General features: G+C 43.1%; 1 protein-coding gene across 1 annotated transcript; it reads left to right on the top strand.

The window, feature by feature from the left end:
• Positions 1-1,807: 1,807 nt before the first annotated feature.
• On the top strand, positions 1,808-23,762 carry PLAAT5 (phospholipase A and acyltransferase 5). The gene is made up of 6 exons (XM_061203788.1): positions 1,808-2,163; positions 2,722-2,815; positions 4,114-4,213; positions 19,092-19,200; positions 21,501-21,763; positions 23,661-23,762. The coding sequence occupies exons 1-6, from the start codon at positions 1,911-1,913 to the stop codon at positions 23,760-23,762; spliced, it is 921 nt and encodes a 306-aa protein (XP_061059771.1). The 5' UTR covers positions 1,808-1,910.
• The last annotated feature ends 3,904 nt before the right edge of the window (positions 23,763-27,666 follow it).

Genomic DNA, 27,666 nt, shown 5'->3' with positions numbered 1-27,666 from the left:
GACACGTGACAGAGGTGGTCTTGCTCATCACGGAGGGGGGGAAGGAGAAACTATCAGTAAGTGATGCTGAGATAAATGATTATTCATATAGGGAAAAATCAGATTGGATCTCTGCCTCACACATACACAAAAATCAACTCCAGGTTGATTAAACGAAAAAGACAACATTTAAAAACTTTTACAAGAAAATACAGGAGAATATTTTTCTGACTGCAGGGCAAGGAAGGACTTCATGAAAAGACACAGAGAGCTGACCACAAAAGAAAGAATTGGTAAATTCTACTTCTTTAAAGTCCATAATTTCTCTTCATTGAAAGACTTCATAAAGAGAGTGAAGAGACAAGCCAGGAAGTGGAAGAAAATACGTGTAAACAAATACAACTGACTAAAGATGAGTATCAAGGATATATAAACAGCTCCTACAAATCAGTAAGAAAGCAACTCCAAAGAAAAATGGGCAAAAGACACAACAGGCACTTTTTAAAAGAGGAAGTCTAAATGACTAATAAATATATGTAAAGGTCTCAATCTTATTAGCGATCAGTTAAATGCAAATTAAAACTTCAGTGAAGTACTATTTTACATCCACTCACCTGGAAAAATTAAGTAAGATAGTACTAAGTGTTGGTGAAGATGTAAATCAACAAGAATTCTTACACATTGCTGGTGGAAGTGAAATTGGTACCACCAATTGGGAAAACGTTTTAGTGTTCTATTGTAAAGTGGAACATTTTCATACCTTCTTAGCTATTAAATCCTATAGACTCTCTTGCATGCATACACCAGGACACAATTTGGGTTCTTTTCAATAGTTTTCTAAATCCAAATTAGAAAACAAAACAGAACAAAACCAAGTGGTTTTATCACCATATCAATAAAATGTGGTCTATTCACATAATGGAATATTTTCCAGCACGGGAAACAAATTACAGATCTGTACAGCAATGTGTATGTATTATAGAGACAACTTTAAAAGAAGCAGATTGCAGAAGATAATACAGCGTCATACGATTTTTTTGTGTGTGTGTGATACGATTATTACAAGCTTCAAAATAAGCAAAACGAAATAACGTGTTAGGACTACAAAGAAGAGATTTTTAAAAAGTTTTAAAAAGCAAGAGCATGATAGACTGGAGAGAGGTGACCTCTGGGGGATGGGGGTGGAGGTGAGGGTGGGGCAGGGAGATGGGATAAGGGAAGAACACACAGGTAGGAGGAGCCTCTGTGCTAGGTGTGTTGCGGTTCTTACGTAGGATGGTGTTTTCATGGGTGGTAATTTTATCGTCCTGTTTCATAACTACATGTATTCCATGGATTCTTTTGTATATATATTACATATTATGTATATAATTTTAATAAAAACATATAAAAGATTATCTATCGATCGCTCGATCTGGTCTGAATAGCCCAAGATTTTAACTCCTGAGCGTACCTCCCCAAGCCCTCCTAACTTGGTCTCAACCCCTATCTCCAGAGGTCGCTCCTCTGTCTGCTCCGTGGACCTTCAGCTTCTCCAGCCGCATCAGATGCCACCTCTGAGTCTTACAGAAACTGTTCTGTTACTTTCCACCCCAGTCGCCTCCTACGCCGCCTTTCCCTGCCTTTCCTCTCACAGCGCCCCCCACTCCCCGGCCCCGCGCAGGTTCCTGGGCTTTCAAGCGCCCCCATCAGCGCCGGCTGTGTTCGGGCACGTGCTCACCGCGCCCGCACCGCCCTCGCCCCGCGCGCTCTGGCCGCGCGCCCCCGCCGTTCGCTGCGCGCTCGCGTGGCCACTCCGCGCCCCTCCGCCCTCCCAGCGAGCAGCGTCCCGGACCCCGCGGCTCTGCCGACCCGGGGCCGCGCCGACTGGGAGCTGGCCTGGCGCGTCGCCCCCTGCGAGGCCCGGGGACCGGCGGGGCGGCAGCAGCGGGATGGGCCTGAGCCCCGCCGCCGAGCGCGAGTGCGGGCGCCTCCTCCCTAGGTTCCCCCGGCCCCGCCTCAGGCCCGCCTCGAGAACTGCGAGTGTAGGGACGAATGACACCCAGCCGGCTCCTGGACTTTCGCCTGGGCCCCAGTCGGGTCGCCGCGGGAGGGGGGCTCCTCCTCACCAAGCCCCCACGCCCGGGCCTGGAACCTTCCGGGGTCGTTCTCCAGGCCCCAGCAGGCCGTCGGACCCCCAGAAAGGTCACCATGGTTTCTTTCAACTCTCCTTCTCGTAGATATTTGTTCATTGTGCGAAATGCTTGTTAACCGAAATGAGTGAATATTTCGGAATGGTCGTTGGTTATTAATGTAATCGAAGCGAGCCAGGCGTCCAGTGACTCTCTCGAGTATTTACCTTCCTGTTGTATTTAGGGTGGAAATGGGACAGACGGGGTGGCTGCCGGGCAGGTAGAGTTATAACAACAGCTCTAGCTCCGCAGAAGCTTCTGCCGTTGGGTTTAGCCCCGAGGGTTCTGCCATCTGGGATAGAGGCATCCTCTTCCCGAGTCTGTACCCAGGAATTCCAAAGCCTCTCTTTCCCGGAGGAACTGAGCCCTCTCCAGGATGGTCTCACAACCCCCTTTATCCCACAGTTTATTGAGGGCTAACCAGGTGCCAGGCTTGGTTCTAGACTGGAGCTCCCACCTTTGCATAGCTGTCAAGGTGCCCGCTCCAACCCTCCTTTCATGGGTTTCACGCCCCATAGAAGGCAGTTGTGGTTTAAATATTCAATAACATTTTTTTTCCCCCTTGAATTAGAAGAATCTGTGGGATCTCAAGAGTTGGTCCAGCTCTTGCCCAAGCAGCCACAGCAGTGCACGTTAGAACAGGGCAGAAGCAGCGTCCAGCAGGGGTAAGATTCTTTCTTTGTATGGAAGGACTGGGTCTTTGGGTGGTTAGAAGCCTTTTGAAGAACCGAGTTTGATGACAGTTGTAAAACAAATCCTGAGCTGGTTTTGTGAACCAACCTACCACTAAGGAAGGCTGGTGTGCTCCTGGTAATAATAGCCAGAGGGCAGTCCTGGGACCTGCTGGAGGGAGGCTACCTTGTAGCAGTTTCTAGCCTCAAGGCCATTCTGCAGACTCCTGAGAACTGAATTGCTTTCCAAGAGTGCTTACAATATTTTGCCAGCTGGGCTCAGTAACTAATGAATGATGCAACCTTCTTGCCAATTTCTGCAATTCGCTTTCATTAAAAACATGATAGTTGATTTCTAGTTAAAATTCTGAGAGCTGAAAGTTTGGAGAAGAGCAATATGGAAAATGAGGGGTTCCCCCACTGCCCCGCTCCCATATACTGTACTTTTGGAGAAGAGTTAAAATTTGGGGAAGGTAAAGAAAATGCCATTTTGGGGTTGGTAGTGTATTAGATGTGTACGTATGCTTTCTCATTTAACCCTCTTGACAACTCTGCGAGAAAAATATTAGCATCTCTATTTTATAGACAAACTGAGGTTCAGACAGACTAGTTTACTAGCTCAAGGTTGAACAGCACATATCAGAGCCAGGATTCAAACCCAGGTCTTTTTGGCCCCCATGTATCTCACTCTGCTTTTCTACCCCAAAAGCATATTCCTGCCTTTAGTTTCAATCCTATCCTGTAACATTTTGTTTCCAGGGACAAAACATACTGATTTCTTTCACATTACTTGCAGTTACAGTGTTGTCAACAAGATTTCTCAGAAATATGGAGCTAATTATTGGAAGAAACAGCTCAAGAGTTCAAGGGGCTTGCCTCTGGCCGGGAGGACTGGGAGGGGAAGGGAAAGAACAGAAGCCTGTTGCAATTTCTTTATAAGTCATTATGTACAGTTACCATTTTTAAAAAAGCTATGTCCAAGTATCACTTTGATAAATATTAAAAAAAAAAAAAAAAAGATTATCAGAGGGGGGAAAAAGCCCCTGAAAGCAACTCATTGCTGTCATTAGCATTTTAAACAATTGTCTGAAAAGCAAAAAACAGCCATTATTTTGTATGACAGCAAATGGCATCACAGAAACAAGCTTCGAGGGTGGGGGTGGGGGGAATGTTTCCTATAATCTGAACACTAAACGATATCTTAAAATCGTAAATCTGAAGTAATACAGAATTTCCAATAATTGTGAAAAAGTGTTTTGTTTATTAACTATATGATCACAAAATTCATTTAGGGAGAAGCCCTTGGAGTCCACAACCAACCAGAAGAGAGCAGAGTGGAATTCAGCCCCGGAGCCTGGGAGTGCGGGAAGGTTAATAAAGCAGGCAGCAGAAGTGGGTATCCCGGGAATTCTCAGACCAGGCATATCTTTAACTTCCTGGTGACGTCTTCCCTACATAATATTGTATTTTACTTTATTTATACTGTGGCAGGTTGAATTGCACACTGATTTGGGATGTTGCTTATGCCTTTAAAATTTTTTAAAAACAGCTATACGGAGCTGATTATTGAGCTTTATTGCGGTATAACTGACATACAATAAATTGCATATATTCAGAATATACAATATACATTTGGATATGTTTTGACATATGTATTCACCCATGAAACCATCACCACAATCAAGATAACGAACATCTCCATCACTCTCAAAGCTTTCTTTGTTCCCTTCTGTAAACCCCTCCCTCTTCCCACTCCCATCCCCAGGCAACAACTGATGCACTTTCTGTCATTATGCGTTAGTTTGCGTTTTCTAGAGACATATAAATGGAATCTTATTGTATGTGCTCTTTTTTGTCTGTCTCCTTTCACGTAATTATTTCAAGTTATATCCATGTTGCAGGTTATCAATAGTTTATTCCTTGTTATTACTGAGCAGGATTTCATTGTATGGATAGACCACTATTTATCCATTCACCCATTGATGGGCATTTGGGTTGTTTCCAGTGTCTGGCTGTTACAAATAAAGCTGCCATGAACATTTGTGTACAGAGCTTTGTATAGACATATGTTTTCTATTGGGTGAATACGTAGGAATATAGTGGCTAAATCATTTGGTAGATGTTTGTTTAACTTACTGTTTTCCAAAGTGGTTGTGCCATTTTACATTCCCACCAGCAGCATGTGAGAGTTCCAGTTCCTCCTTGTCCTCATCAGCATTTGGTTTGGTCAATCTCTTTAACTTTAGCTATCCTAATATGTATGTGGGTATCTCATTGCTGTTGTAATTTGCATTTCCTTAATGACTAATGATGTTGAACATCTTTGCATGTGTTTATTTGCTTTCCTTATATTTATATATAATCTTTGGTGAAGTATCCAAATCTTTTGCCTATTTTTTCTCTTGGTTTATCTGTTTGAGAGTTCTTCAGAAATTCTGTATACAAGTACAGATGAAGTTCATCATCACTTGCAATATTTTCTCTCAGTCTGTGGTTTGTGTTTTTGTTTTCTTAACAGTATCTTTTGAAAAACAAAAAATTTTAACTCTGTTGAGGTCCAATTTATAAGTTTTTCTTTTATGAATTGTGCCTTTGGTGTTGTATCTGAGAAATCTTTGCCTAAACCAAGGTCACAAAGGTTATCTCCTCTTTTCTTCTAGCTATTTTAAAGTTTTAGTTTTTACATTTAGTTTTTACACATTACATTTACATCTTTGATACATTTTGAGTTGATTTTTGTATATGGCACGAGGTATAGATCGACGTTTATTTTTTTTCCCTCGTGGCTATCAAGCTATTCCGGCACCATTTCTAGAAACGACTATCCTTTTCCCACTGAGTTGCCTTTGCACCTTGTAAAAAACCAGTTATCCACATACTAGTGGGTCCCTTTCTGGGCTATCTTATTCCATTGATCCTATTTGTCTATTGTAAGGCCAATACCACACTATCTTGATTACTGTAGCTTTGTAATAACTCTTGAAGTCAAGAATGTTAGCCCTCCGATTCTGTTGTTCTTCTTCAAAGTTGTTTTGGCTATCCTAGGTTGTATAAAATGCCTGCTGAGATTTTCCCTGGAATCACATCAAATCTTTAAGAGAATTGGTGTCTTCACAATATTGTCTCCTGACTCATGAACAAGGTGTTCTATTTACTTAGGTCTTCTTTAATTTCTCTCAGCAGTGTTTTGTAAATTTCAGCTTCGGATCTTGCACATCTTTTTGAATGTATTTCATACTTTTTGATACTATTGAAATGGTATTTTAGAAAATTTAAAATTTCAATTTTGAACATTTAAAGTGAAAAAATGTCAGTTTCTGATTGTTTATTGGTAGTAATGGGAAATACAATTGACTTTTGTCAGGGTACTTAGATAAGGATACTTATCTTGTATCCTTCAACCTTATTTACTGACTTATTTACTTGAGTAACTTTTTTTGGGTCGATTCCATTAGACTTTTTACATATCATGTCACCTATAAAGACAGTTTCACTTTTTCCTTTCCTAGCTGGATGCCTTTATTTTTGTCTTAAATTGTATTGATACTAGCCAGAATCTTCAGTACAATGCTTAATGGAAGTGGTGGGAGCAGACGTCTTTATCTAATTCCTTAACTTAGAGGGAAAGCATTCAGACTTTACCATTTAGTATGATGTAAGCTGTAGGTTTTTCATAGATGCCGTTTATTAGGTTAAGAAAGTTCCTTTCTTTTACCAGTTTGTTGAGAGTTTCTTTGAAAAACAAAATCAGGAATAGACATTGAATTTTAACAAATGCTTTTTCTGTACCTATTGAGATGATCATATAATTTTTCTTTTTTAGTTTGAATTGTATTGGTTGGTGTTCAGATGTTATAACAACCTTGAAAATACTGGGGGAAAAAACACATGTGGCCATGATGTATTATTCTTTTTATATATTGTTTTATGCAATTTACAAAATTTTGCTTTGAATTTTTGCATTTATGTTCATAAAGGATATTAATTTGTTAAATTTTATTTTCTTGTAGTTGTCTGTTTTGGTATTACGGTAATGCAAGCCTCATAGAATGAGTTTGGAAGTATTCCTACTCCACAGAATTCTTGTGAAGAATTGGTATTATTTTTTCCTTTAATGTTGGTTAGAATTTACCAGTGAAGCTGTCTGGGCCTGGTGTTTTCTTTGTTTGAAGGATTTTAACTACAAAATCAATTTCCTTCATATATTTTGGGATATTCACATTATCTGTTTCTTCTTGAGTGAGCTTTGTCAAATATATTGGCATAAAGTTGTTCATAATTTTCCCTTGTTATCCATTTAGTATCTGTAGGACATGTAATGATGTCACCTCTCTCATTCCTGATATTGGTAATTTGCGTCTTTTCTTTTTTTCCCTGATCAATTTGGTTAGAGTTTTAACAATTTTATGGATTTTCTCAGAGAACCAACTTTTGATTTCATTTATTTTCCTCTGTTGTTTTTCTGTTTTCTATATCTCTGATCCTGTTCTGATTTTTATTATTTCCTTTTTTCTATTTACTTTGGTTTTAATTTGCACTTCTTTTTCTAATGTCTTAAGGTGGAAGTAGAGGTCACTGATTTCAGACTTTTCTTCTCATCTATTATAGGCATTTATTACTATAAACTTCCCCCTAAGCACTGCTTTGTGGTGTCCCACAAATTTTGGCATGTTGTATTTTCATTTTTGTTCAATTCAAAGTAATTTCCACCCCCCTTTTTTATCTCCTGTGGGTTATGAAAAATGTTATTTAGTTTCCAAATGCTTGGAGATTTTCCAAGATATCTTTTGGTTATTAATTTATTCTGTTGTGGTCAGAGAATGTATTTTGTATGACTTGAATCCATTTCAATTTAATGAGACTTGTTTTACAGCCCCAGATATGGTCCATCTTTGTAAATATTGTTAGTTTTTGGGAAGAACGTGTATTCTGCTATTGTTGGATGGAGTAGTCTATAAATATCTATTAGGTCAAGTTGGTTCATAGTGTTATTCAGGTCTTCTGTTTATATTTTTCTATTAATTATATAGAGGAGTACTGAAATTTTTGACTATAATTGTAGATTTGTTTATTTCTCTTTGTAGTTTTATCAGTTTATTTTTAATGAATCATAAGGTCCTATTATTAGATATGTAAACATTTAGTATTGTTATTCATTACTGATGAATTGATTCCTTTATTATTACAAATAATACCTTCCTTATTCCTAGAAAGATTCATTGCTTTGAAATCTACTTTGTCTGATATTACTATAGTCACTCCAGCTCTTTCAATTAGTGTTAGCATGGTATGTCATTTTCTTCCTTCTACTTTTAACCTATTTATGCATTTATATTTAAAATGTGTTTCTTGTAGGCAGCATAGAGTTGGGTTTTATTTTTTTATCCAATCAACAATCTCTACCTTTTAATTAGGACATTTAGACTGTGTACTTTAATGTGACTATTGATAGGCTTAGATTTAAGTCTGCCATCCCACTGTTTATTTCCTATTTGTCCTATCTGTTTTTTTTGTTTCCTTTCTCCTTTTTTTCTGACTTCTTTTTGATTGAGTGTTTTTTGTGATTCAGTTTTATTTCATTTGTGGTTTATTGACTATAATTCCTTGTGTTTTGTAATTTTAATTCTTGTTTTAGTTTTTATATTCTACATTTTTAACTTATTATGGTCTACCTTCGAGTGATACTATACCACTTTATTTATAGTATAAGAAGCTTACAGTAGTTCCATTTCTCCATATCTGGCCTCACTGCATTGTTAACATACATTTTGCTTCTACATATGTTATAAATCCCAACATACATTGTTGTTATTGTATTTTTGCTTAAGCTGTCAGTTACCTTTTTAAAAAATGACAACTTTATTGAGATATAATTCACATACCTAAAATTTATCCTTTTAAAGTGTACCATGTGGTGGTTTTTAGTATATTCACAGAGTTATGCAACCATCATAATGGTCTAATTTTAGAATGCTTTCATCACCCTAAAAAGAAACTCCACATCCATTAGCAGTCTCCTCATTTTCCCTTGTCCCCAGTCCCTGGAAACCACTAACCTGATTTTTGTCTCTAAGTATTTGCCTCTTCTGGACGTTTCATGTGAATGGAATCATACAATCTGTGATCTCTTGTATCTGGCTTCTTTCACTTAGCACAATGTTTATAAGGTTCATCCATGTTGTAGCCTGTGTCAGTATTTCATTCATTTTTATTGGCCAGTAGTGTTCCATTGTATGGATATACTATCAATACATTTTGTTTAGCCATTCATCAGTTGATGGACATTTGGGTTGCGTCCACCTTTGGCTGTTAGGAATAATGCTGCTATGAACATTCATGTACAAGGGTGGACCTGTGTCCACACTTTCAGTTCTCTTGGATATATACAGTTATCTTCTAAAAGAATTTAAATTATAAGAAAAGATGAGTAGATTGATCCGAAGTTTTGAAGGTGTCTTCTAGCAGTGATTATAGTGTCATGTGATCGGAGGTACTCAGGGTCTGCTAGAGAGCTTGGCCATCACAGTTACTGCTGGGCTCACTATGACTCGCTACATTGTACTTGTTCAAATGGAGGTGAGACTCTTAATCTCTTCAGTAAAATAATAGTCCTTACAGTCAAAGGCTTTTATTTCTCATTCTATGATAGGAGAGGAAGGCGCCAATTGAGTTGGTCTCAATTGTATGGTTTAGGAGTATAGAGGCGTCAAGATTCCAACATTATTACCAGGCCGGTGAGTTATCAAGCCCAACCACCAATAGGAATTTCAGTTTCTCCTTGAACTACAACAATTTCTAGAATGTCTCAAGACCACTTTGTTCAGATGATATTCTAAGGACTGATTTTTATTAACAGAGAACAGAACAAGTTGGTGACAGTTATGAATATTCAGGAAGCCTCCATATTGCACAGTATCTCAAGCCTGATACTCTTGTAAGTGTTTTCAATTTGATACTTTATCAAGTCAGATTCTTTCGCAAGCTTGATGCTGCAGAAAGATACAGCTATCTCTGCACAGGGTGCCCATCACTTTAAACACTTTATTTATTTTTAACATCTTTATTGGAGTATAATTGCTTTGCAATGGTGTGTTAGTTCCTGCTTTATAACAAAGTGAATTAGCTATACATATACATATATCCCCATATCTCCTCCCTCTTGCGTCTCCCTCGCACTCTCCCTATCCCACCCCTCTAGGTGGTCACAAAGCGAAGACTCCTTTTAAATGGAAATTTATAAGGACTTGCATTTTTTAAGGTTAGGCTCTGGAGTTTCTTTAGTATATGTGCTGCCGAAGTGAGCACTCTGGAGTTTCTTTTGATAACGTTATAAGCAAAAACAGGTCTGTAGAACTCAGTGTTACTGGCAAAAATGTAATACGAGATGAATAGGATTTTACTTAATAATAGCGAAATAAGGAGTGTATAGCATTGCTTCTCTACAGTTTTTTACTCAGCAGAGATCTGGGAGGATAGTCTTGTCCCTGGCCTCAAGGTGCTCGTGGACTATTTGGGTAATAGGAGGAAGAGAGGAATTTATGTTATAATATGACAAGCAACATCATTACCAGCTCCCCATATGAAACTTTGTGTAACATTAATACATGGTTTCATTCACTTGCTCCCGTTTCAGAGAGTCAGGACAAAAACCTGCTGGGATGTATCACTTCATGCTGTTCTGTTTTCATCTTAACCTGATTGAGGTCTGCGCGTAGGTCTTTGACGGACATGCTTACTTTTCACCTTCACTAACCTCATGCCATTTTGAGGCTCTGGATACATCCCTTCTATCATATGACTCCTATTTCTGCTGATTTCATCAAGACATGTACATACCCTTTAAAATACATGGAACGACTTACTGCTTTGTGTAACAGGGGAGAATTAATGCCAAGATAGGACAGATGAAATAAATGCATCTTGAGGTCCTAGCACATGAGGAGCGCCAGCTCTTTTACTCAAATGAGGCCTCAGAGATTGCTCACCATGGACACACGTCCACCCCCACACTGCCCACATTCTCTTTTTGCTTTCTATTGTCTGGATCTGTATACCATCTCCAAATTCATCTTGTATCTCTCTCCTCCCCCTGATCACTCTGTACCAGCCATCCCCACCTCTTTTCTGTACATTTCATGAACCCAAGTCCTCCCTTTCTCAGAGCCTTTGCACTCACTGGGTTGCCAAGACTGCTCTTTCCTGGTTTTGCAAATCCAGCTCACATATGTTGTTATGGACTCAGTGTATGTGGGTCCCTCCCTCCCCCCACCACATTCATATGTTGGAGTTCTAATCTTCAGTATGACTCTATTTGGAGTAAGAAGTAATTAAGGTTAAATGGGATCATAAGGGTGGGGCCCTAACATGATAGGATTAGTGCCCTTATAAGAAGAGACACCAGAGAGCTAGCTCTCTTTCTCCACACACAAAGCAGTAGTCACTTGGGAGTTCCCTGGTGGTCTAGTGGTTAGGATTAGGAGCTTTCATTGTTGTTGCCAGGGTTCAGTCCCTGGTTGGGGAACTGAGATCTCCCATGTGTCATCACGTGAGCTTGCAGTGAGGTGGCAGCTGCCTACAAGCCAAGAGAAGAGGCCTCAGAGTGAAACCTACCTTGCTGGCACCTTGGTCTTTGGACTCGCCAGCCTCCAGAACTGTAAGAAAATAAATTTCCCTTGTTTAAGCCACCCAGTGTGTGATATTTTGTTATGGCAGCCCAAGCAGACCAGTGCATGTCTTCTGGTCAGAAAGGCCCTCCCTGACCTCTCTATGGGAAGGCCAGCCCCTCCACGGGGGCTCTTGATCTCAGCCCCTCCCACTTTTTCAGGACCCTTTGCTGCTGATTAATCTTCTCTCTCTGCCACCTTCGACATCTCCCTCCCACCAGAGCCGTGCTACCAGCACTCACATGTGCTGTCGTCTTTCCTGTCTTGAAAATGCCCTCCCTGGACCCCTGTTTCTGTCCATTTCCCACCTAGTGCCCGTCCTCCCTTTCACAACCAGTATCCTGAAGGACTCGTCTGCCCTCATGGTCTCCTGTCTATAACTGGTGTCGGAAAGACCTCCACCTCCACCACGATGGGGTCCCTTTCTTCTTCTACAGTCTCATCCGACCTTCTCTCCCTGCATATTCAGCCACGCTAAACCCTCCTGCCCAAGAGTCTTTGTCCTGCCCCTGCCTGGAATGACCCTCCAGATGGTCACATAATTTTCTTCCTCGTGCCCTTACCTTCTCAGCCTAAATCTTACCTCTTCATAGAGGTCTCTCCTGCCCTTGGGGCCCAAAGTGTATCCACAGTCACCCTCTACCACACCACCCCCTTTCAGTTGGATTATAGAAAACCAGCTTTAGCTAGTGTAAGTCAAGAAGAGATTTTTTAAATTGGAAGCTTACTAAGGTAAGTTAGAGTCAGGGAGGACTCACCGTAGGAACCTGGGCAGATCTGGGCTCTTTAGAGACTGGAACCAGGATCTGGGCCCCTGCCGCTGCCAGGGGATCCTGTCTGTCTGGCCACCTCTCCCCTTGGTTTCTTTCAGATCGATGGCCTCAATTTTCTTCTGCATCAACAGCTTCTTCCATGTGGTTTAGAGAAGGGAGACCCCGCTTAGCAACCCCAGAAGAAATAGACAGCATCTCTTCCCTTGCTTTAAACACAAAAAATCCTGAAAACAGACAAACAAACAGACCCCAACCAACCAACCAAGCAAACACAAAAACCCCTGAGCTCATAGATACAGAGAACAGATTGGTGGTCACCAGAGACAGGGGGTGGGAGGTGGGCAAAATGGATGAAGGGGGTCAAATGATACAAATGTTCAGTTATAAAACCAAACAGCCTGTGATGTACAGCATGGCGGCTATAATTAATAATGCTGTATTGCATATTTGAAAGTTGCTAAGAGACTAAATCTTAACAGTTCTCTTCACAAGGAAAAACAAATTCTGTAACTATGTATGGTGATGGGTGTTAACTAGGCTTATTGTGGTGGTGACCATTTTGCAATATATACAAATATCAAATTATTATGTTGGATACCTGAAACTAATATAATGTTGCATGCCAGTTATACCTCAATAATAATTAAAAAAAAAAAATCCCAAGGGAAAGGCTCGGATTGGCCTGAGTTGAAAGGGTGCAATGATTGGCATCCCCACTAAGATCACAGGGATAGGGAGGAAGGGAGAAATTACCCAAAGAGAAATGAGAGGGCTGCTATCAGAAGAATCCAAACCATCTACCATGGCTACACTTTAGTACATATGGTACTAAAGTAGTCTTAGCATCCCATCATATCACCCCATTTATTGCCTTAACAGCATGTATCACATTATAGTCTATATATGACTATATTATATATATAGTCATTTTACTTACTGTCTGTCTCCCTCCAAAAGAGGGCAGAGCTCTTGTCAGCCTTATTCACTGCTGTATTCCCAGTGCTTAAACTAGTAGGTGCTAGATAAATATTTGTTGATTGAATACATAAAGGGAGAATTTCTGAGGGGAATAAAACCATCGTATTCACTGCAAGGGATTAGAAAAAAGCTCACCATGGCAGATTCATAACAGAGTAATTAGGAGTGAGGCGCTCCATTGGGGCATACAATAATGTTTTGACACTTGTAAAATGTTCTTTTGTAAAGACCAACATCTTTGCTCTCTCGGAAGTTCTACTGAGAATGTGTCGAACACCTAGTAAGTGGCAGAGTTGGGATTTGAACCAGGTCTCCTAACAACAAAACCTGTCTTCTTTCTATGACTTTGTAGCTGCCTACCATTCTAACTCGAATCTCTCCTTGGTGTCATGTCAGTGTCTGAGGCTTCAGGTTTTATTTCTGAGATATCATCCGGGTTAGGGTCAGAGCTGAAAGTGTAATTCCTAATACCTGTATCATGATGATTTTCTTCTGCTCCTAGCTTCCCACATCTGCTCGAATGCCTGGTCAGGGACTGACCCAAGAATCAGTGTGTTTCAGAAACAGCTAGGGACTTTACATTTTTACTCCCAGGAGTTCAAAATAAAGCTCTTTCTTTGTGGTTTTGTTCCTGCCTCCCTGCCACATGCTGCAGGCAGGAACTAGCCCTCCACCCACTTCCTTGCACCACCCCTGTCATAGTTATAAGACTTTCAGAAACTGTTATCATCCAGGGGACTTATGAAAGACTGGTTTTTCCAACCAGGTGCCTATTTCTGGGAGAAGGGCCAGAGCTGGGTTGCCAGCTTGTGCAAAGGAAATAAATAGCAGATGGATGGAGGATTTCGAAGCCATATCTTATTCCAAAGAGAGAAAAAGGGGCAGGGAAACCTTAATCTGGATTTGAAGATTGGAGCATCAGCTGGGAGTGGAGTTCACCCTGGAGGATATAGACAGGTTCCCTAAGGTTCATGAAATGCTGGGGCAGGGTAAAGTCAAGGAAAAAGGAAGGATGGGACCTTGGAAAAGCTCCCAATATGGCTACAACCTTGGCTGCCATTAGAGTCACCTGGGAAGCTCTTAAAATTCTGATTTCCAGGCCATACTCCACATCAATCTTAATTTTTAAAAGCTCTGCAGGTGATTTCCGTGTGCAACCAAGGTTGAGACCCAAAGCTCAATACCATCAATTTATAGTGGGAGAAACTTCAGCAAGAGAGCAGGTAACTCTAGGTGACTATTAAGTCTGCTGTGAATCCCATTCAAGTTTTCACCTGAGTACCCCTATCCAGTGGCAATATTGCAGGTGGAGAGTATTGAGGAACAAAAGAAAACTTAAAATTCAAAAATCCACTCCTCTCAACCCCAGAAATTTGTTTCCTGTACCACAAAGCTTGTTCAACATCCTTGATGACCAGCACGTGGATTTCTTTTTTTTGGCTTAGACTAGCATCACAATGAATTGTGCTGTCTTCCTACTGGCAGATAATTCGAGGGAAAAACAGCAAGGATAGTGATTCTGCTTTCCAGATGAGAAGGCTAGTTTGGGGCGCCCTCTAGTGGGAGCTCAGTTGCCACCATATTTTCTCTTTAAGGCAGAAGGAGTTGGTTTGGTCAGGGACCCCAGTTCTGGTCCTAGCTCTGCCACTGACTTGCCTAGGACCTTGGACGAAGCACTTCATCTTTCTCGGCCTCAATTCCTTCCATGTAATATCACTGAGTAGATGGTCTGCTTTTTGCCAATAAAAATTCATTCCGTCAGGTGGGCAGGACTTCTGGAGTGGCTAACTGAGCATCTCAGAAAAATCTCCCCAAACAGCAAAAATAAAGCTGGACAAAACCATCAAAGACAACCATTTAAAGACTCTGGAATTTGACCAAAGGCATACAACAAATTGATAAGTGTTGAATCAAGAAAGCCTACTGAATCTTGGAATCTCAGAACGGTGGAGATCTGTAGTGTCTTAGCAAGTCCCCCACCTCCCCCAGCTCTGTGGTGGGGAAGTTGCACCTGGGTGGGTGGGACATGCCAGGAGGACTGGCAGTGGCAGCAGAGGGCAACTTTATTTGGAGCAGAGTGTGGAAAATTCCATGCCCAGAGATGTTGAAAACAGTAGTTATCTCAGTGACAAACATCATGGAAGGCCAAAATTGCAGCTAGCCTGAGATTGCAATACTGGTTGGGACAAGTGATGGACTAACAGACCAGCCAGAACTTTTTTTTTTTTTTTTAAATAAATTTATTTCTTTTATTTATTTATTTTTGGCCGCATTGGGTCTTTGTAGCTGTGCGGGCTTTCTCTAGTTGTGGCGAGAGGCAGCTATTCTTCGTTGCAGTGCATGGGCTTCTCATTGCAGTGGCTCCTCTTGTTGCAGAGCATGTGCTCTAGGCGCGTGGGCTTCAGTAGTTGTGGCACGTGGGCTCAGTAGTTGTGGCGCCCGGGCCTAGCTGCTCTGCGGACCAGCCAGAACTTTAATACAGAAACCCAGGTAATGAGACAGCTAAAGAGGGTCTAGAAAAGCTGCTGTTCTCTAACGGGTGCACAAGACTGCACACACATTTGGGAGAGACTAGAGAGGCCTGCGTGAGTCTCTAGCTCCTGGAGGAACATGAGGCCTTGTGAATGCAGAAAGTAACAGCTGGGACAGACTTTTAAACTTTAGAACCTGAATGAATTCTCCAAACCACACCGAGCTCCGTAGGCAAGGAGTGATGCCTTATTGGCCCAAGATGTGGCTTAACCTCTGACCAGTCACTGGCTGACCATTATTTTTATGCCAGGCTTAAAAATAAGAGCAAGACTAAACAAACAAACAAACAAAACTGAAGCAGATACACCAGTGGTTGCATGCTCTGTGGGAAACAGACATCACAGAATCAATCCAGGCAAGCCTCTAAACAAACAAACAAACAAACAACAGCAACCACCAGCCCTGGGGGGGAATCAGAATCCAAACAGCTGAAAGCCAAACACAAAGAGAAAATCTTGAAAGCAACAAGAGAAAAAAAGACTCATCATGTACAAGGGAACCACAATAAAATTGATAGCTGGCTTTTCATCAGAAACGATGGAGGCCAGAAAGCAGCGGAATGGCATATGAAAAGTTCCGAAGGAAAAAAAAGCTGTCAACCAAAAATCCTATATCCAGTAAACTGTCTTTCAAAAATGAAGGTAGAATAAAGGTAGTCTCAGATAAATGAAGACTGCCTTAAAGGGAATAGCAAAGAAAATTCTTCAGGCTGAAAGGAAGTCACACCAGATAGTAACTAATCCACATGAAAAAATACAAAGCATGGGAGATCCCTGGTGGTCCAGTGGTTAAGACTCTGCTCTCTCACTGCTTAGGGCCCAGGTTCAAACCCTGGTCAGGCAACTAAGCTCCTACAAGCCATGCGGTGTGGCAAAAAGAAAAAGAAAAAAAGCACCCATAAAGGTAATTACATTGGTTATTATTATAAAAGAGTATAAATATATATTTTAGCTTTTATCCTAACTAATTTAAAAGACAATCGAATTAAACAGTAATTATAAAATGTTATTATTGGCCTTTTAACATACAAAGATGTAATAAATATGACAATAATAGCACAAGCGAGGGAGGCTGAAATGGAGCTATTTTGGATCAAGGATAGGACACTAGACAGTAACTCAAATCAATAGGGAGAAATGTGACTCAATTAAACAGTCCAGAAAAAGCAGAGATCACCTGACTTGATAATACAAGATCCAGTTATATGCCACCTACAAGAGGCATAGTTTAGATTCAAGGTCATAAATAGGTTGGAAGTAAAAGGATGTAAAAAGATGCAAGCAGAACCACAGCTGGAGTGGTTACACTAATATCAGAAAAAATAGACTTTAAGGGAAGAAGTATTACTAGGAAAAAAGAGAAACTGTTTGCAATAATAAAAGGTCAATTCATCATGAAGATATAACAATTATAAACACATACATTTAACAACATAATCCCCAAATTCATGAAGCAAAAGCTGATAGAATTGAAGAAAGAAATAGACAATTCAGAAATAATAGTTGGGGGACTTAAATACTACACTCTCAACGCTGGATAGAACAATGCGACAGAAAATCAGTGAGCATATAGAAGATTTGAACAACGATATTAACCAACTTGACCTAACTGACGTTTACAGAATAGTCCACTCAACAATAGCAGAATACATATTCTTCATAAGCAGACATGAATATTCCCCAGGATAGGCCATATTCTAGGCCATAAAGCAAGTCTCAGCAAATTTAAAGGGATTGAAATAATATAAAATATTTCTTTGTTCACATGAAATTAAATTAGAGATTAATAACAGAATGAAATTTGGGAAATCTACAAGTATTTGGAAATTAAAAAACATACTTCTAAATAACCCATGGGTAAAAGAAAAAATAGAGAAATTGGAAGATATTTTGAGTTGAATGAAAATGAAAACAGAGCATATCAAGTTTTATGAGATGCAGTTAAAGCAGTGCTTAGAAGAAAATTTAATATAGGCTGTTGCGGGTTTGATCCCTGGTCAGGGAGCTAGGATCCCACATGCTTCGTGGCCAAAAAACCAAAACATAAAAAACGGAAGCAATATTGTAACAAATTCAATAAAGACTTTAAAAATAGTCCACATCAAAAAAAATCCTTAAAAAAAAGGAAGATTTCAAATCAATAATCCAAATTCCTACCTTAATAAACTGGAAAAAGGAAAGCAAACTAAACCCAAAGCAAGCAGAAGGAAGGAAATAATAAGTATTGGAGCAGAAATCAATGAAATAGAAAACGGAAATAAATGGAGAAAATCAGTGAGGCCGTATGTTGGTTCTCTGAGAAGATAAATAAAATAGACAAAACTTTGGCTACGTTCATTGACCAAGAAAAAGAAAACTCAAGTTACCAAAATCAAGAATGAAAGAGGTGGCTTACTACCAGTCTTACAGAAATTAAAAGGATAATAAAGGAATACTATGAATAACTTTATGCTAACAAATTAGAAAACTTACATGAAATGAACAAACTCTTAGAAAGACACAGATTACAAAACTGACTCAGGAATAACTAGAAAATCTGAACAGACCTATAACAGGTAAATTGAATTAATAAATAAAAATCTTTTCACAAGGAAAAATTCAGGCCCAGAGGGCTTCACTTGAGAATTCTACCATACCTTTGAAGAAGAAGAATTACCAATCCCTCACAAACTCTAAAAATAGAGGAGGGAATGCTTCCCAACTCATTCTGAGGTCAATGTTACCCTGATACTAAAGTCAGGCAAAGACAAGAACTGCAGACTAATATCCCTTATGAATGTGGATGTGAAAGTCCTCAACAAAATAGTAGCAAACTGAATTCAGCAACATATAAAAAGGATTATACATCATTACTAAGTGAGATTTATCCCAAGAATGGGAGTTTGGTGTAACTCCCCAGCCCAAAGCCAGAACCTGCAGGAGAACCTTTTCCTCTTGCAGTGTCTCTCTAGCGCCCTCTATTGAGAAAGCTCGCATGGTGCTCAGTTTCAAGGAGAAATGCTTACGGGAGCTCCTTCACGTATCACAGGGCATGTATACATACGGAGCTGTGCCTTTGGAGCTGGCACTGTCAGCCTCGGTGGCTTTAATAATGAGGGTGGTAGCAGGAGTGGGCGGCTCCCTCGACCATTTGTGTGAAGAGAGCTTTTTGCAGCCTGGGTTTCTGTAAAGTGATGAAAGGCAGTGTCTTCAGGCTAGGCTGTAGCTAATCCCTAAACAGGGTCTCTGGAGTTCCTTGGGCATGTGAAGTCGCCTTTATTTTATTTTATTTTAGTTCATTTCATTTCATTTCATTTCATTCCATTCCATTCCATTTCCATCATAGGGTAAACCAAGACCCAGACCTGGAGACCTGATTGAGATTTTCCGGACTGGCTACGAGCACTGGGCCATCTATGTGGAAGATGAGTGTGTGGTCCACCTGGCTCCCATGAGTAAGAGTGATGCTCTATTGAAATATGGATATTGAAGTTAGCAAAGTAAAAAGAAGGGCAGTTAATTACTGTGTTGCTCAGCTGCTGCCTTACTTTAGCAACAGAACACCCAAAGCATGACGGGACCTTCATTTACTGTGTGATACAGCTTGGTCTCTGTCCACCAAAAACCACTGAGTGTCCAGCCCTAAGACAGATGAAAGTACAAAGATCATTCCTGGGCTTCCCTGGTGGCGCAGTGGTTGAGAATCCGCCTGCCAATGCAGCGGACACGGGTTCAAGCCCTGGTCTGGGAAGATGCCACATGCCGCAGAGCAACTAGGCCCGTGAGCCACAGCTACTGAGCCTGCGCGTCTGGAGCCTGTGCTCCGCAACAAGAGAGGCCGCGATAGTGAGAGGCCCGCGCACCGCGATGAAGAGTGGCTCCCCCGCTCGCCGCAACTAGAGGAAGCCCTCGCATAGGAAACGAAGACCCAACACAGCCAAAAATAAATAAATAAATAAATAAATAAATAAATAAATTTAAAACACCAAAAAAAAAAAAAGATCATTCCTAAGTTCCCTGACCACCTAGACCACTCTTTCTTTTAAAATAGAAACGTAAGAACAGGAGCCTCCAGTTTGTAATGACAGCAGTTCAGTATCCTTCCTCTGTTTCTGAGGGCCCCCTGGGAGGGGTGCAGCTGCTTATGCGTTCTGATTGTCACTTGCTTCCTATTGTCCCCAAATGCTGCATCCACCTGGCTTCCTGGTCACCTTTGGCACCTCCATCCTCACCTTGTCTCCCCGCTTTTCCAACCCGTCCCAGGCTGCTCCGCCCCCAGTGTGGACATCGTTCTCCTTTCATTGCAGCATTAACACAGGACTGAGATTAAACGGGTGACTAATTAAATTTTGGTGGGGATTTGATGGGGGCAGAAGTGGTGATAGTGGAAGATTACAGCACAGAATGTGAAACAGCTTAAAACTGGACATCCAGAGCCATTGGTCACATGGTGGCCTCAGGAGATGGGGGAGCTGGGAGAAGGGGAGGCAGGGGCTCCTCTGTGTAATCTTTGATGCTTTTGGGATTTTGCCTCCTGTGCAAGTACTGCCCGTTCAGGATGAGATTACAGAAGGGCACTGGTACCAAATGCCTGTGGCCGCACCTTATTCACAGCTCTCATCCTTGTCTCCTGTCCCCCTCGGTTGGCCCCGCCTCTCACCTGACTGAGACCTTCCTGCAGAGCAGAGCCCCTCTCCCCTCGCTTTGCTTCCCCACCCCATCCACTCACACCCATCCCCCTTCCTGTCTGGATGCCTACACAAAGAATGAAAAATTGCTTCACATTGCATTCATCTCCACCTCTCCTTTCCAGACTAAGTCCAGGAGCCTTCCTCTTGTGTAACCAAAGAGTTGTACAAGTTAACAGTTTTGTCACCACCGCCCCCCCATCAGATCTTCCTCCAAAAATGAATTCTGCCATCTTTGTTCCTGAGAGCCGAATTGCCTACTGCCAGCTTTTGTAAAATCAGCAGATAGTCCTGAAATACTTCAGAAAGGAACAAGGGACATTTCTTGCACTCAGACAACTTACAGAGGGGGAGGGTTCCCACGTTAGCCTATCCATATGGTTGTAGCAGAAAAACAGTCCTGATATTAAATTACCACCCACCTGGCCTTGGGAAGCTTCCAGACCTTCTCTGGAGCTCTCTCTCTTCTAAGGACTGAATATGATAATACAGCAGTTTTCAAACGTTTCTGTTTTTCCAAGCTGTGGAACCCTGTTTTCAAACAAACCCTCAGTGAGAATCCTGATACTTGAGTAGAGAGAACGGCAGAGTGCCTCTGGGTGGAAGCGGGTTGGAGCGGGTCTGCATGGCCTCACCTGCGTCCCTGCAGTGGTGGCAGAGGGAGGCCTATCCTGGAACCGCACGACAGCCCCTTGTCCAGGAGCTGACTCTTACATGTAAGGGTATTCGTCACATGTTTGTGAAGATTACTGGAGTCTGGTTAGGAAAGCAAGACTCCAGTCCTAGGACTTGGTGAGGTCAGTACACGGAGTGGAGTCTGGGCCTACATCATAAGGTACCCCTGGAGCTTGATGAGAAAGAGATTGCAGTGGTGGTTGAAAGTGGGGAGTGCGGAAAGCTGGCCCTTTGCAGTTCATTTAGTCCAACTCCCCATCCTCTGCTGTGCCTTTTAGAGACGGTGAAACCAGGACCCCAAGAGGAGCCACGGATCCAGCGCCTGGAGTGAGCCGGTGCTCTGCCCCGCTGCCCCTTGCAGCTTCCAACTTTGGCTTGTCTTTGGCCCCTAGGTGAGGAATTTGAGGCCAGCAGCATCGCGTCCGTCTTCAGCAGCCGGGCCGTGGTGACATACAGTCGTCTGGAGGACGTGCTACATGGCTGCTCCTGGAAGGTCAACAACAAGCTGGATGGGACATACCTGCCCCTGCCCGTGGACAAGATCGTCCAGCGGACGAAAAAGATGATCAACAAGATAGTGCAGTACAGCTTGATCGAAGGGAACTGCGAACACTTTGTCAACGACCTGAGATACGGCGTGCCCAGGAGCCAGCAGGTGTGGCAGCCCCTGCCCCCGCCTGGCTCTGACTCGGGGTCTTGGTGCTTGTTGCTGCCTCAGGGGTCCAATCGGTGATCGGTGTTTTCATTATTATTTGTGGGGCCTTCCATTGCTCCAGGACGGCTCAGGAGGTGTTTTCACCTCTACTGACCCATGGAGGAGTAGAGGGGGCACTGGGTTGCATAGTAAGACCACCAGGTGGAATCCTTCCCCAGCCACTTAAACTGGCATGGTCTCCTCGGTCAAATCATCTTATTTCTGAAACTGTTTTCTTCCTTTACAAAAAGGGGAAAAACTGCGGTAGATACTCAGAGCTAAAGTTGCAGACTGCGGGCCACATCTGGCCCACAGACATGTTCTGCTTGCATGACTAGTATTTTTTTTTTTTTTAATTTGAATGACTTGCAAACATTTAAGAATATAGAAATTTTATATAAAAAGATCTGGATTCCCAGCCTCTCTTGGACAGCCTATTGATCAGGCCACCGGGCCCTCGTTCCAGCTTGCTAACACCCTATAGGGCCGAGTAGGAGCTCCCCCTTTAGAAGGGGTGTGGGGCATCGGTGTGTCACCTACCAGCTTCACCCACATTCCCTGCCTGGCTTGTGTGCATTTGGGTCTGGCCTCCCCCCCCCCCCCCATATAGGATGGTGATAAATTAAATGCGGTACACTACATGTGAAAAAGCTTTGGAAGCCTAAATAAATACCTGTGACAATTTGAGCTGCTCCTGATACTATTTGGACCTTTTACTAAAACCCCATGAGATGAGAGGAGGAAGTGTGTACTGTTGCCTTTTTTTTTTTTTTTTAATTTTTATTTATTTATTTATTTACTTATGGCTGTGTTGGGTCTTCGTTTCTGTGCGAGGGCTTTCTCTAGTTGTGGCAAGCAGGGGCCACTCTTCATCGTGGTGCGCGGGCCTCTCACTGTCGCGGCCTCTCTTGTTGTGGAGCACAGGCTCCAGACGCGCTGGCTCAGTAATTGTGGCTCACGGGCCCAGTTGCTCCACGGCATGTGGGATCTTCCCAGACCAGGGCTCGAACCCGTGTCCCCTGCATTAGCAGGCAGGTTCTCAACCACTGCGCCACCAGGGAAGCCCCCTGTTGCCTTTTTAATAGATTAAAAAGATCAAGATTTAAAGGTGGAACATAATTTTCCCATTTTCTTTTCTATGTTACTTGTGTTCTCTTGACCTACGGGGCTCGAATCCCAGCGCTGGTCTCTCTACTGTCCCTCTCCCGTTTCTCAGTGAGGGCTAGCAGCCCCGCCCACTCGCCCCCCTCCACCCTCTGCATCTTCCTCCTTCCTGCTCTGCCTCTTCTCCCAGCCATTCCATGCTTGTGAGACCTTTACTAGTGCTCGGGCCTGGTGGGCTCTGGTATGCGGGACCTCCTGTCTCCTGAGCATCTGTGCATGGAAAGAAGACCCCAGGGAGCAAGGGGGGTATAGGAGGTCCTGCTAAGGAGCCTGGGCCTGGCGTTCATGAGACCCAAGCCCAGATCTAAGTGCGGATGCTGTTCACTGTGTCACTTTGTCCAAGTGAGTTCCCCTCCCTGGCCCTCAGGTTCCCTGTGTGTAGAATAAGGGACTCAGTGGCTGTGCTCCTCTGAGCCCCATGCTAGTGGCAGACCGTGGGCTGAATGGCTCTCAGGGAGGAAGGGGACTAGGAGCCCTGGATGCCTCCTGGGGAAAGGGCTCGCTCCTGCCTCTGATGTGCACCTCAGGCCGTCCTGGCTTCTCCAGGTCTCTTGCAGCTCTAGGATCTTTGGGAATCGAGGGTGGCTGCTTCTTAGGCAGGCCAGCTCCTGACGGGGTGCGGTGAGGTAGGGGTGGGGCAGGGTGTGAGCCTAGGAGCCTCACGGAGGGTCCTATGAACTGGTCTGCTTTGCAGGTAGAGCACATGCTGACGGAGGGAGCGAAGGCTGCAGGGGCGGTGCTTTCAGCCGTGGTGGACAGCCTAAGGCCCAAACCAGCAATGGCCCGAAGGCTCTGAAGAAGAGGAAGAGCTACTGATGGCGGCAGAGAGAACGCGCCTCCTTCCCTCCCCTGCCTTGCTCTCTCCACCGCCCCGTGTAAGAAAATTGTGAGTTTCTGGAAGAATCTAGAATGTACCCAATTACCCCTCCAGAAATACATCCAATATATGTGCTCATCGACCCCTGGACTTTCAGGGTGGGAAGAACCTAATATTTATTCTGCATCTATTAGGTGCCAGGCACTGTGCTAGGCATTTCACATACTTCATCTTACTCTCTTTGTAGGAAGGAGCCTTACTTACTTTTTAGGCTGGACCTAGTCTGCGGCGCTTGAAACATCCTGGAAATCTCTGCCGAACGTTCCCAGGAATGAAGAACTCTTTTCAGAAGGTCTTTTTATTGCCCTTTCAGACCCACAGTGCGATTCAGGGGAGGAGGCCTTTTAGGAAACCTGTAACTCGCTGCTCAGGGCCACCTGTGCCTTCATCTAGGAACACCTTTCCCAAGAAATATTTTCTTTTAAAAATTATACATGAGTTTTATTTTTTTTAAATTTATTTTTTTATTGAAGTAAAGTTGAGTTACAATGTTGTGTTAAATACTGCTGTACAGCAAAGTGACTCTTATACATACATACATACATTCTTTTTCATATTCTTTTCCAGTAGGGTTTATCACAGGATATTGAATATAGTTCCCTTTGCTATACAGTAGGATCTTGTTGTTTATCTATAGCTTTATTCTTTATTGTCTAAAAAGCCTCCCAACTTAAAGTTTAATCAACGAGAGCATTTATCTTGCTTTTCTGCCTCATAAGTTCCAGAAAATTAGAAATCTCTATCTTCACCGATTTCAGAGGAATACTTAAAATAATTTAATCAATGGACTTCGGTGTGAATGAGGGAGAGAAAGGAGTGGTTTTTGTGCTTTGAAGAATGTGGACATGATGGAAGATCTAAGATGATGGCTGGAGATTGTTAGTGCCAGCTGAGAGCTGAAGCCACCCCAGAAAGCCAGAGAAGGGCTCTCGAAATGCCCTGGGGAAACATGAGGAACGTGAAGGAACGTGAAGAGAGCAGGATGGAACCCCCGAGCGTCTCACGTAAGATCTGTTAGGATCTTCTAGAGTCTTTCTCCTGTTTGGAAGAAATAGACCTGCAGGGAAACTCTTCAGTTTCCCCCGCTCTGTTCTGTTCTTAGCAATCCAAGCTTGACTGCCTCTTCCTGTTTCCTAGATGCTGGAGTCTGGGTGTATCTCTTTGATTGTCTTCCCTCTGCCCGTCCCGAGCGGCCCCTCTCTCTGCTTTGCACAGCAGTTACACGTGCTGGTAGGTGGAGCTCGCCCCCATTTCTGTGAATCTCGACTAGGATAAAGCCATTGTCCCTAGTTCCCGTAATCACCCCCTCCCCACCCCACAAAATCACTGGAGTTCCCAATACCCCTCCCTCAGTCTCTTTATTCATGATACGGTCTAGGTTGGAATCTTCCTTTGGAGGAGAGCCCAAGTGCCGGGAATTTATACTTTATAAATTTTAGCTTTGAATTAACTCAGTCATGGATTAGCAAACCTTTTGACCTGAAGATCACTTTGAACTCATAGACCATATTAATCATTAATCAGGGGAACCAGGTGTTGTTTGATTAACAGACCAACAACTCCCCCACCCCAGGGCGTATGTAGTAACTTCGAAATACAGCCCTCATCTATCTCTTGCTTATTATGTTTGGGACAGAAAGACACTTCCCTGGTTCCTTTCTGGTTTGTACCCAGTGAGGCAGAGACCCTCAGGAGCATTTCAGGGCTTATGTTCACTCATTCATCCAACAAACATTTTGGAGTGTGTGCCACGTGCCAAGCCCTGGCTCCGCCCACCTCTGCCTGAACCCATGAGCGGTGGTCAGGGCTGGCAGTGAGCAGTTCTGAGATGGTTGGGGGGATGCAAGACACAGTGGAGCATGGGGTGGAGACTACCTGCTGGACAGTGGTCTCCCCCTGCTTCCAAGCTGTCCATAAAGTCATGAGCTCTGGAATGCACACACCACACTTTGCAGATGAGGAGGGGAGCGTTTCCTGAAGTGTTACTAAAAAACCTGTAGCAGTTCCTGCGTTCTAGGGTAAAAACAACTCTGCTTTGAGTGGGACCCCTTGGTGAGCCTATTTAGTCTTGTAGATATAAGGCATGTACCCACTGTTGGAGGGGAGATCCCAAGGGAAAGTCATCTGAATGCAAATGTTTCTGAGATGTTAAATACTGGTCTCTTTGTGTTCTTATTTTTTTTAGTGTTTATTCCTTTTTGCTTTGGGGGGGATGGGTGAGTGGGGACAGTGGTGGCATTGGTTCGCTTGGCATATCACAGGGAACAGAGAACAGAAATGTGCTGTGTTCCTTAATTAGGGAGGCCCAGTCTAAGTGACACATGGCCCGGCAGGTGCTACGTACAACCCAGATGTTTTGCTTAATGATGGAAAGATGGATTTCGGGAAACCCTGAATAACCTCTGCAGAGATTATTGTGATGACAAAGGGATCTGGTTTTGCTGGCCAGGAGTGGGAGATAACGAGGGGAAAATATACCAGTCAGGCGTGCCAACTGACATGAGGGGAATGAACCCCATCTCTGGGGCAGCAGGCCAGAGGCTGAGGGGAGAACCAGACAGAGGGGACCTCCTAGTGGCACTGGGAGTAGGGATGAACTGCTCCCCAGTTCCTAGTTTTATGTTTTTGTCTTATGCTTATAATCACCTTTTGTTAGCCGCAAGCCTCCTGCTCGCTGTGTGTGGGGGGGATAAAGGAAGGGGCCAGTGTGCATGGCTTTTAGCACCCGAGAGGGCTGCAGCTACGGGGAGAAGAGGTTCAGGGACCCCCAGAGGGAGTCCATTGGGAGCAAGCAGACCAGAGTTTCCGTGTGGGAGTCCTCTGGAATCTTCTGGGACAGAACTGGATTTCCCGCAGTCAGGCGGGAGGGGAGCTTGTTCAAAAAAGTAAAGATTTTAAAGGGAATCATGACTTTTGATTCTGCAGGACTGGGATTTTTATGTCACACGTAGTCAAGCACAGCACAAGGGGAGGGGGTGTTGGATGCATGGCATGCTGATGCTAATAGACCATTCTGACCCTACACTGTGCCTACTGAAACTTCTTTTATCACTTTAGCCGAACAATACAAACTCTAAGAATGCTTTCTGAGACACTCAAAGTTCTGTTCTCTTGAAGTGTCTGTTCCCAGTGCTTTTGAAGCCCACCAGCCCATCGTTAACTGGGCAGATGCTTTAACCAGAAGACAACTATTTATGGACCACATGATGTTTCTTGGTGCAAAGTGGTTCGTTGTTATTTTTTCTTCTTCTTTTTGTTTGATTATGGTGGGTATTAAAAAAAATATATTCGGTTTGCTAGGTTAAATATAAAAAGACTTAATTTTTTCTGTGTGTTTTCAGAAAGATTGCTTAAAGTTCAACTTCAAAGTTAAAGCATATTTGAGTTTGTAGCAACATGGGGGGGTGCCTTGTAAATGAGTAATTTGGGGTTCTTCCAGTTCCGTTTCAAAAGAAGGGCGTTTGAAAAGAAATCAATGGAGGCCACAGGTTCCTGGCATTTCCATCTTGATGCAGGATGGCTCCCCCAACCTTTGCTTGATCCTGCGAGCCGTGAGCCTGGTGGCAGGGAGAGTTCTGAGTTGGAAAGACAAGGGAGGTCTGGCTGGCTTTAGTGGATTTTCCAGAGCCCTGGCTTCTGCACTTTGCATGAGCATCAGAACCCTCCTTTTATCATCGAGCTGCCTGATGAGTGAAACGGGAAAATGGAGCAGCTCTGGGTTAGGCAGGGCCCAGAGCTTCACTTGGGCAGCCCGGGGGGCGTGTGCTAGACCCGAAGCCCTGGCGGACAGGCTCCGCCAACAGTTGAGGGGAATAAAGTAATA

Source organism: Eubalaena glacialis, chromosome 10 (genome assembly GCF_028564815.1).
Source record: "Eubalaena glacialis isolate mEubGla1 chromosome 10, mEubGla1.1.hap2.+ XY, whole genome shotgun sequence".
NCBI lineage: Eukaryota > Metazoa > Chordata > Mammalia > Artiodactyla > Balaenidae > Eubalaena > Eubalaena glacialis.
Note: the sequence above shows the minus strand (reverse complement) of the source record. Positions and strands in the feature narration are given on the sequence as shown.